At 37.7% G+C, this 11,986-nt stretch overlaps 1 protein-coding gene across 1 annotated transcript in view; it reads right to left on the bottom strand.

The window, feature by feature from the left end:
• Nucleotides 1-8,345: 8,345 nt before the first annotated feature.
• The window catches only part of TLN2 (talin 2), a 115,611-nt gene continuing 111,970 nt past the window's right edge, over nt 8,346-11,986 (bottom strand). Inside the window, exons 55-56 of the mRNA XM_059824175.1 lie at nt 9,460-9,585; nt 8,346-8,490 (exon numbers count right to left, since the gene is read on the bottom strand). Of these exons, the coding sequence (XP_059680158.1) occupies nt 8,362-8,490; nt 9,460-9,585 (255 nt within the window). The 3' untranslated portion in view covers nt 8,346-8,361. The remainder of the gene's footprint in view (nt 8,491-9,459; nt 9,586-11,986) is intronic.

Genomic DNA, 11,986 nt, shown 5'->3' on the forward strand with positions numbered 1-11,986 from the left:
AACATTCAGCTGAAGTCTGCAATGATTTCATGAGACAAAAGGTCAGTCTAGGCTTGAAGAATACACCTATTTTGTTTCCTAACACACCTCCATCTTAGGTCATAACTCAAACATCCCCACAGTGACTGTATTGCTTCAAATCACTAAATTTCAAATAACAATAAATAACAATCTTTAAATTGTTAGTAAAGCAATGTGCTTTCCCCCTCAGTAAAAGATAAAAAAATTGTCTCAAGTATAAGCATTTAATATGCACTTGAGCTACTAGAGGTTTCACACCAACTTTGGCATGCATGCCACCTTTTTTTTTTTTTTTAAATAGCTAACAATTTACACAGAAAAAGTAGAACTAAACATAATCCTCAGACTGTATCTTGAGCAACTGTGCTAGCATTTTAGAAATATAGTGTCATTTCAACTCATTTATCATTAAAAAATGCAAACAAAAGATGAATATTTAGAAGAGACAAAATACTCATGCTTATATAGCTGAAGGCAAAGAGTAAGTAATTGCAGACAGACCAGAATCATTAGTGTGGCGTTCTTAATGTCTAAGTCTCACGTAACTGCAGATGACTAAAGGCATTTCTGAGTAAACTTCAGGACTGGTTCTGTGGCTAAAAGTGTCACACTAAAGGCTTCAATGCCTCAGGATTTTCATCACATTTTGCAGGAAGCTTTGGTAAAGCAGGAGGCTGATTTAAATAAGCTGCAAGAGCTTTGTCCAAAGTATTAAAGCTGTCACTTCTCTTGTAGAAAAAGTCAGAGAAAAATGCTGCATTAAGTCCATCCTTACTGGAAGAGAACTGAGGCTGGTGCCTTAACAGAAGTGGTTACAACATAAGGCAAAGCCAAGGCACTGAGCAGAGATTCTTGCAGATTAAATTCAACTCTGGAAGACAGGATGTTTGTTTAAAGCATTGGCAGTGAAAGATGGTTGTTCTTGGCACTAATCACAATCACTGTTTAAGTCCCTCTGCTATACAGTTACCAAAAAAGAATGCATTTGCTTTCTCTGGAACTGGCAGAGTGCAAAAACATTAGTGCAAAAAATAATGTAGAACAGTTAGTAACTAGATGGGAATATATATATTAACCCTTTCCTGGGTATGGCTACTACTGGTCGGTCTAGTTTTTGGATCACAGGAACTTGACTTGCTATTGCATTCAGTGCAACCTGTTCTGTGGATTTGAACAAACTATCTCCCTTCCTGCAACATAATTTTGCCATCTGTAAAATAGGAATGACTCATTTGTAGTGCTTCATGAACCACAAATAAGAAATGGTCTCTAAGAGCAGAGTATTCTTATTAATACTTGAAACCCACTATGGTGATGTCAGCATGTATATGATGGAGAAGGTGGTTCTAACTAGTAGCATGCAGTAAAGCATATGGACCTTGCATTGTCTCTCTGGGTGTCTGAAACACTGTAATTTGGGAAATCCCTTAAGCATGGGCTTAATCCCATTTAGGTCAAATTGAGGTAACTATATTGCAGACAGAGTATGAAGGACTTTTTTTTTTTAAAAATACTGTAAGTATGTGCTACAGCATTTGGTGAACTGCGCCATAAATACCTTTTCTGTTTCAGAAGCAAGGCTGATAAAATTATTATCTGGCAGTACATTCTTAATAAAATGCAATGTATTTATTGTGAAAATGGAAAATGTACAAGACAGTACAAACATGTATTTATAGTACACCCACTGCCCCAGAATCTGACCGCTCTTTCCAAGACTTAATCAGGTCAACAGTTCAGTGACTTATGTTCAAGTAAATATTTTAATCTATAACTTAGAATATACAATGCAACTTGAATGCAAAGATCATCAACTATAATGCTGGAAGAAACCTCTAGATTAACCTTTTTACTTGGTCAATTGCACCTTACAAAATACAAACAGCCACAAAGACGACTGATTTTGAACCATATTCAGAGAAGATGGAGCATAGTACAGGCAATTATTTGAAAACAAAAGCATTATACTAACAGCCTAGACAATACTGAATATTGATCTGTGTGGGATTGAAGATTCCAACCAGTATTACTAAATTCAGCACTTTAAGAGCAAGAACTGTATTAAGAAAATAGCCAGCAACATTTTCTCACTGTCCTAATGCAGTATCTTTTCCACAGACTTCAAAATGCTTCTGAGACTGCTAAATTAACATTTGATTTGGTAGTATGAGTGAATTTTCGTCTTCAAAAGTTCTGAACTTCTGAACTTAATGTTCCATGTGTATTTTTAATAAAGAGATTTTGACTTTATAGCAATACCAGTTATGGGTAAACATGCCAAAAGAAACCCTCTTCACCAGGGATAAACCCTCACAGTGGATATTTTAGGATGCTAAGAAGTCACCAGCCCCTACTGTCCATTTTTAAAATATATAAATATACTTAAAGGAAATAACCAGTATGGAAATAAAATCATGTTTGTTATATAAGCTTTACATTATCCAAATTAGGCATGAATAAACCCTACATACTAGTATTTCTCCTGCCACACTAGACATAACTGACTTGCGCAGGTGCAAAACTTAGTGTATATGTTGTTAAAAGATGCTTGAGGAAGAAAGAGTCCAGCTCTCATAAATGCTCAGAACAAAAGCGAAAGGGAAAAGCAAAGGAACTTGTAAAGAGAGATAAGGTCAAAAGGGACCCAGGCATGCCAAACATTGTTGTTTAGGTTTGCAAGTCTTCAGGCACTACTGTGCAAGCACAAAGAATTAACTTCCCTAGAGTATCTAAAGTAGTGCCTAGAATGTTTTCAACACAAATTAAAATCCTGCTGCAAAGAAAATAAGAACAGACAGCGAACTGAGTAAATGCTTTTTCCAAGTAGTTTAAAATATCTATTTTAAAATATTTTAATAGATTTTTTAAAAATATTTTAGCCTAAAACATGCCTAGGGCCCCTGTAGCACCCATTTTAATATTCAGCTAACCAACCCTAAAAGAGGAGCTTCTTCAATCTTGTTTCTGTCATGGAGACTACACGGAAGAAAGCTACCATATAATCAGAGACATGATATACACATCTGGTGATGGATCCACTTGATAAGCACACAGAATGCCAAAAAGATCCCACTTTGACATAAATGCAGTCATGCCAGAAACAGCTCCTGCTGGTAGCAATATCAAACTAGTTATAATGCGACTGATCAGTGGCAAGATTTCTGGCATAGATTTCATATGGAGAATGGAAGTAGCCTAACTGTATGTACACACAGAGTTATATTTGACATGGAAAAATGTTAAATGAAATGGAAATTGTAACATATATAAAAACATATATAAAAGCAAAACTAGCCTTCCCCTCAAAACACCACCAAGCATCTAACACCCTTGAATAACCGGTGTTTGACTTTTATATATATTTATGGGTGGTTAACATGTGCCTTATTTTAAGGATATTGAATGATCACTGACATATATCACAAAGTATGCATTCATAGTTTTGTTTATGCCGCAGAACTTTAAATAGAACATTCTCCTCTATCACCTGGAAATTCTGCCTTTTCCCAGCCATGCAGATAGATATAACTTCGGCCTTATTTTGCTTAAGGAGCAAAATGATCCTTTGCATGACAACCGGTGCAACAGAAGTCACAAATACCTACATGCAGAAAAAAAAAAGAATTCCTTCAAGGGCTTATTGTTGGTGAAGACAAAAATGAAATATACTATTTATTTATTTTTGTGGCCAGATAAATACTATACATAATGGTGTAGCAGCATGACTACAAACTCAGTGCCTTTCTTGGGGTTAAAATTTTAACAGGAAGGGAAGACATTAAAGTGAGAGTTCAACCCCCTAGAAACTCCAGAATATAATTTAAAAACTGTCTTGAACAGAAGGTTATTCCACTGCAACAAAGTGTACTAATTTGAGAGAAAACAGAAGTTTCTGCTGCTTTATTATTTTTAAAACGTTAAAAAAGTGACAAAATGGCACTTTTTTGTAGCGCAATAAATGACAGATAGTAATGTTTAGGCAAAATTAATCATGTTATCAGATATGAACTGTCATGGGTATAGCATTTCCACACTCTAGGATGCAGGGTTGCTTCAGCCTGCCCCTTGAACGGGGACATGTCTAGTTTAGATCGATTCTCTCATTGTTAAATTTCTCTGGTGCTCAAACATTGCAGCCCCGCACTCTTCTGCAGTATCTGCTTTATGCAGTGGCTGGGCAGATTACACAGAGTTTGGCACCATCTTTACTGTGCCTTCTGGAGACCTCTCTATAGCTCACATGCAGCAGGCTGAAAACAGCGTTTCACAGAAGTTCAGCACTGTTGAGTTTTGTTGACTCCAACTAGGAAGTATCAGATTCAGGGGCCTAATCTGATACCAAGCAGTTGACATAGGGGGTACACTGCCACTGAAGAAATTAATGCTCCTTGTGTTGTGCCTCAGTACCAGGTCCTCCTTCTGCCTAGCGCTGACTGAAGCAGTGCGAGTTTGGCAGTGCGTCCCCCTGACCGCCGTGTTGAAAGTAGGTATGTTGCCTCTTGGGCTGAAGTACACCTGTTTGGCTCCACCCAGAGCTGCGTGCACTTAGCAACATTCGCTCAAAGATCTCTGCATCCCTCTCCACTGAACGATGCACTGTTCCCAAGAACAGAGTTCACACATTAAAGAAAGAGTAGCTCATGAGCCAGATCGAGTCTGTGCATCTGTCTACCTCCGAATTAATTTATCAGACTTCATTGCAGGTACTATGGTCAGGCAAAACAGCAATTTGTAACAGACTTGTAACTCACATGACCAAACAGTTTCGGCGTCATAAACTTTGTGCCACAGAAATGCATTGTGCCATTAACATGAATAACCACAATATGTTTAATGTATACTACTGTGAATACGGAAAAGCAGGTTTCAGGAATCGTGACAGTTATGGGCAGATAACTCTCTGTTAATAATGAAGACATTACATAAGGACAAAACTTTTACAGTATAAGGCACCAAAAAAAAAAAAAAAAAAAAATCCAGACCCAGAGAGTAAAAAAAAAGTAGGGAAGATAAATGTAGTGATGGCACATACCATACTCCTGGGGTGAATATCTTATCAGTTTGGACTGATTAAAAGCAAAAATGTGTTCATGAGCTAAATATATTTAGGTTGAGGAGGTTTCTAGATGATGTGTTCATCCCTTCATTAGGAATTAAGTAATGAAGACGCAGAAAACCAAAGGGAAAGGGACAGATGAAACAAGAGTGTAGCCTTCAATTTTTGTTTTAGAACTTTTCTTACTTTAGGCTTCTGATGTAGAAAAGTTTATGTTTATTTTCTGAATAGTTGGGGAAACAACACTAGACTATTTGTACACAAACAATTTTGAGGCATTTTGCTTTTAATTTGCATACAATTCCTTAAAGTGAATTCCACGTGAAGAAGGGTGAGACACAACAGAGCTCGTTTACCATTTCACAAGTTAACAGAACAAAGTAAACATCTGTTCTTCTTATTAACTAGCTTCCATCCCTTACTCCACATTGTCACTTCCTGCTGCAAGTTTTCATGCCAAATAAATGCATGGACTAGTTCCAAACTCCACAGACGTTCACATGTGGACTTCAGTGGTACTGCAGATTATAACAGCAAGAAAAACTTGAAATAGAAAGACTTTAGATGAGCTTATATTCTCTTAATGTTTCCCAAATGAAGACCCAAAATTCAGAGTAAAAAAATACTTCAGTTGTTCAGCTCAGCTACTCATCTGACTGTGGTTCCTCTATAGAGCACATAGCTAAGGAGAAAAAAGAACAATACTTTCTGTCAAATAAGAGGGGGCATTAAATCAGAAGTAGAGGGGTCTCAAAATAACTGTGCTAAAATGGACTTCTCAAACAAATTTATCTGGAACACAATTTGAGCATGCTCTTTCCTTCTACATACTGATAAAGTTTTCTAGCTATACAATTTCCATACATAGTTGCATTTGACCAGGCTTTTGACTTCTTTCAAACTGGCAAATACCATCCTGATCAAAATATATTACAACAGTATTATACCTACAATAAAATACTGGCATGGTGCTAAGGACAGCATCATCTTTCTTCATGCTGTAATGGGACCAAATAATAGGTTAAACATAGGTTGAAAGGCAAGCAGTAACAAATGTGTCTTGCACATCTTTCTGAAACAGAGATGGGAATGTGAGGCTATCCAGGTAAAAAAAAGAGAAAGAGCCATAAGCTGCAAAGAAGCTGGACCTACCAGCAGCAGCAGAAAATCCCTATCGCTAGAGCTGTCTTTTTTTAGGTCTTACAGCAATAAACACCAATTTAGCCTTCTGCCTAGAAAATTAAGGAAGACTTTTTTTTGGTGTAGGAGTTCTTAACATCGAGATTCTGTGACACTGCTCACAGTGAGTTGAGTGAAAAAAAAATCAGTTGTGCTGAAGTGGAAAATTACAGAACTCAGAATTGCACATCTCTGATAGTAAGGGTTTGCATATGCACACAAGCCTACACATCACAGCACATCTGTCAATGCCAGTGATTCCATTTGGGATTTGCCAATTTTTTCCTCTCATTATTGTGGATTCTCCAGCAGCTCTACTGAGTCTGAAATATGTCAGTACCAGAGAAGAAGAGACTCTAACAATAAAAATCTTTGTACACTTCAATATTTATTAATTCTCTAGTCATTTTTGCTATATATGTAACACTAGTGTGACAAAATTCCTGATAATTATATCTCATGCAGGTAACTTAAATGAGGAGTTAGCACTACCTAAACTGGTAAACCTACCACTAGGGGGGTTACTTTTGAGTCTACAAGACAAGTATTTCTGCAACAATGACAACTAGGTGGGTATGCATATAACGTAACAGGCTCAGCTGAATGTACTTGGCAGGAATCTAAATGACAGCACAGCCTTCAGAAGGACCGGAGTGGCAACATCCTTTGACTTAAATAGACTTGTCATTGTTCTTTAAGAGGGCTTGAGTGGTGTTGGAGGCATGTTGGAAATTATTGTTAGGAGAGATGGTGTTTCTGTAGTTAGTCAAATAGTTTAGCTTTTGCTAGTTAAAGTTGCTGTGATTTGTGTTCTTTCTTTGACAGGGTAAAATGTGTTACTCACGCTACCCATATTGCTATTGTTTAGGTCACAACAGAGGAATTGAGAGCATAACATCTTTCTGCAGCTGAAGAAAAAGATTGCTGATAGCTTGCTGCTATTCCTTCTCTGCAATTCCTTGGTGAGTACATTTTCATCAATACCAACTATGAAAACAAACTCCCTAGAGTCAAGATTTTTTTAAAATATATTACAGGAAAATCACTTATTCTTTTCTCCTACAATACCCACAGGTTTCAAAGCAAAGTAATTATAAATGAAATTATTAAAAGAGTAACAAGAGTCGTGATAGTCTTTTGTTGTACTGGGCATTTCCCTTTTTTCAACTAACATACATTCTAACAGAAATGCCACAGTACAAACCAGATAACTTTAATTAAAAAACAAAATGCAAACTATTCAGTCCAATGTTAGAGCATGTGTATGTGTGTATAATACTGTAAAAGTAGTCACACATTAGAGGTATATCATTGAAACAGCATTTTCCTTCATGAACCTGCTATTATTGAGGCAGTGACAAGGTTTCCATTTCTTTGATTTCTGAGCTCTTTAAAGAATGGCTATTGCCACATTTTGTAAACCTAAATACTGTACAAGCGGAAGCTTGTTGGTATCAGGTAAGGAGTAATACTACTAGTGCAAACAGGTGCAGAGACAATTCCTCCAGTTTTGGGGTGAACCAGCTATATAACACTGAAAGAGGACAGGCATCTTCTTCAAACCCACACTCATGCGTGTTTCTCCACTCAGACATACATCCTTCTCCGTCTTGGTCTTCTTTTTACAAGGGTAGTTGGGAGAGAACCACCAGCTCACGTGATATTTATCATATGAAATATTTCTCGATTGTTTTCCTATTAATATTATGAATGTTTTATAACAAGTCGAGGAATGATAGATACCTCAAGCATCAGGAAAGCGACAATAATACTGACTTAATATCTTTAGTAAAAAGTGAAACATTCTCTCCTGAGATATAAGTCAAGGAAGGAACAGGAATGATGAACCTAACACTGTACCATTATTTGATCATCATGCACCTCAGCTGACCAGATGAGAAAGAACAAGTATTTATTGCTCTCTGCTCATCCACAGCTATGACAGGCAGTTTATTTAGGCTTGGCATACCAGAATGTTGTCAGAGCAGTTCTCACTGTACTGTCCCTCTTTAGCTTATTTCTTTAAAAGAAAAAAAAAAAAAAAAAGTGAAAAAAAAAGAATAAGGAAGAAGGAAAAAAAAGGGGGGGAAGAAAATCTCAGCAGGTTAACCCTCATCTTCTCTCAGCTCTGTGGGTAAAAATTTGTATTGCTGTTGGCGGATCTGAGCCAGTTTTTTCCTTGCCTCTTCCAGCTCTCTTTCCTTCTTCAGCATTTCTTCTTGGGCTGCAATGATCTAGAAAACAGAAGCATGAATTATGACAGCAAGGAATACTGTCTGTAAAACAAGATTTCTTTCTCTACGACACCAGTCACAGCTAGGCCTTGAGCATTCTCCAGAGAAGCACCAAATTTCAAGGACTTCGGCGGGTATTGCTCAAATTTTTCCAGGTTCCAGGACTATACCATCAAGAACAGTATCATATTCCCACTTGTTTCTTAAAGAGGAAAAAACAGCATGGTTTTACCATACACCCATGATGGATTTTATAGTGCTGTGCTCCCCCAACATTCATCGGGGTGAGCGGTTAGCACATGTAGGATAAGCACTGTGTCTTAATATAATGTTTGAGTGACAGTAAAATTGAACACTCATTACTGCAGGTATCTATGGCATTTTCCTGCATCTCAAAATGCCAAAGGAAAAATGACAGTGCTACAGACATGCAGAAATAATAAATATCAGTATCTTTTAAGTAGTGACCACAGTATATGGTGTCCTCATTCATAACAGTGAATCCAGAAGTTGGTACAACCTCAAAGCCTTGGAATCTATTTTTAAATATTGTTATTATTTGCCCATATTTATTGTGGTCACAGTAACAAAATGTCATCAGTTCTTATCTCTCACTCTCTCTTTCTTTGATTATATACATACAAAACTAGTGTTCCATTAAGATTTGGGAATATTTAAAGTACTTAAGAGAAGTTTGAAAAGAACCATTAACTTCATCAGAAGAAAAATAAAAGATACTGGACTGCTAACTGCTATCACCATAAACGCCCGATGACGAAGTGTAGACACTTACAGCATATCACTTTGCTGTTATGTCAGTGGTTACCTAACAGTGAGGCATCAAGGAATTTATCATAGATTTCTACATAGATTTGTCCAGCCTGCAATGCAGCAGATGGACATTGTAACACTATGCTACATTTCTGTGATAGTTTTTCTCTGCTTTACTTCTTGGGTGATTGTACTAACCTGAGCAATGCCACCCACAAACTTTGTTTTGACTACAACGTCGTCATCCTCTGCTTTCCCAAATGCTGCTTTTTGGGCTGCCCTGACAAGATTGTCTGATGCTCGCTTGACAGCATTTCCCGCAGCCTTTGAAAAAGACAAAAGAAGTTTAGTAATAATAAAAATGCATAACTAACATGGATTCATCTGAGCATCAAAACTAAAACATCGTTGCTTGACTACACAGGAAAGGTGTGTTTTGGTTTGGTTTGGTTTTCCCAGTGAAAAGCAAATTAATCTTTCAAAATCAACAGTACAGAGAGGAACACAATTCCTTTGTTTAAGAAGATGGAAGTTGGGAAAGTCACAAACAAGATATTTTTCCCTACAGTTTGAAATAAAACAGTGGATGAATTCGCAAGTTATGTTATGCACCACACTGATCAGATTTTTTTTTTTTGAGGAAAAAGAACAGAAAATTAAAGCTAGTATAAAGAAACATTTTAAGGCAGTGAAGTTTTAAAATTACTGGACTTTTATCAGGGCAAATTAGCCACTTACACAGCCATGATTATCTCACAATTAGACTTTTATTTCCTTAAAAATTCTCAGATTTCTAAAGATAAACAGTCAAACATTTGTAATACATCTTTTGTTGTCTAAACTGAGTAGTGTCAGCAATTGTGCATCAAGAAGAAAAAGGTAACTAAGCTACCTGCATTCTAACATTGACAAAGCTATCTTTGCTATACTATAATACATATTGGCAGTAGAGATTCCACACTGCATTCTCAGTAATGACCATGTCTCCACGGGCACTGGTTTAATGGATACAGAGGAGGATACCAGAGGAGTGGCCTTGGAATCTCCTGCTGTGATCCCCATGGAGATTAGTGGAAGAAGAATCGTTGTCACAAACAAAATGCAAACCTCTCTTCCACTAAAGCTAAACGATGGAGCTGGCACCTTTTTTGAAGCACTGAGGTCTTGAAGACCATTGGCTAGGAGATAACCTGTGCAGACAGGTGACGATAGTATAGGGCTTAGCATCATAAGATCTGGCACTGAATTTGCTCCAGTATACTAAGAACCGGTGAAAGTGGTGGAAAGTTGGCTCTGGGAGAAGAACCATTGTCCGTGGTTTAATGGGTACTGCACAAGGAGGTGTAAATGAGATCTTTCATATACCACTGACAGTCCTTTAAATTTGTGAGTCCCTGATAAGACTTATGTCTGATATTTTGTATTTTAAATTGATTGATACACCAAAATTTGACCTATGCCTCCTTCTTGGCTCTTACTGGAATCCTCCTTCTTTCCACCTCTTTATCTATTCATCAATGTCAGGACAGAGGCAGGAAAAGAAAATTCTGGGCTGAAGTGGACTTAGCGCTAAGAGCAGTCATGGGTCACTCATTCTGAGGGACTGGCTGGGGGACCTAGCTATATGTTTTCTACTCAATTATACATACAAATACTGAAAGGTGGGCCCCCAAATGTATTTCAAGTGCTTTAGCAAAGAAACAACTTTAGAGAATGGGACAGAGTACCACCATTCAAAGATATTTCCACCTCCTGAGCAAGAAGAACACCTAGATCACCTGTTACCATGGGTAAGTCTTCAGTGCACAGTGGAATACTATGGAGAGATACCTTACTTAATTGTGAAGAATTTAGTTGAGATACCAGAAGCAACATGTTACCAACACTTCTGCAGTAACATAGCCTGGTCAAAGTGACATGAATTTATCACTACTCAAACTGACTTCTGTAATGCTGCACAGCACTACTTTGTACCAGGTATTCTCAAGAGCAACTGAATACTTCATGACGAGAAGGTTGTGAATGGTTAAATCTTGCGAGAATCCTTGCACTGGGAAGGTGCCTATCCTGTAAATGAAATTTGAGACCTGTGTGCTACAGGAATGGATTTGCATGTCATTCAGCTATTCATACTGTGTGGATTTAAACCAGCAGAAGCAGGTTGGGACAGACATAGGTACAGCTGTCCTAGCTTAATCTACTGTCCAAAAAGTGTTAATTAGACTATAAAAGTTTACATGGGGTCAAGGAGGACTGGATAAATTAAGAGGAGAAAACCACTGAGGATTACTAAACCTGCATCTGCATCTGGCTTGGGAAGTTCCCAACTTGAAAATGCTTGGAATCTAAGAACATAGTAGAGAATAGTATCACACATGCTTACCCTGTTCTTATTTGCTTCTCTAAGCATTTCTTAGTGGCCACTGCTGGAATCAGGATATAGATTGGGCTTAATGAACTTTTGGTTAGATCCAGTAAGGCTGTTCTCCTATTGAACCCTAAACCCTAGTATCTAACAGCAAATCAGTCAACGCCACCAATAAACAACATTAATGCTTTCACAATGTGCAGAGAAAGGGTAGGTACTTGCAGTGTTGTGACAGGCAGTGAGAGAGAACAGGAGTAGAGTTCTCTGTCCTGTGGTTCCTGATGTCCCCAGGTGTCATGTGTGCTAAGAACACTCATTTCCACACAGGCCGCTGGCCAAGACAGCCTGCTCTCACAT

Source organism: Gavia stellata, chromosome 13, assembly GCF_030936135.1.
Source record: "Gavia stellata isolate bGavSte3 chromosome 13, bGavSte3.hap2, whole genome shotgun sequence".
Lineage (NCBI taxonomy): Eukaryota > Metazoa > Chordata > Aves > Gaviiformes > Gaviidae > Gavia > Gavia stellata.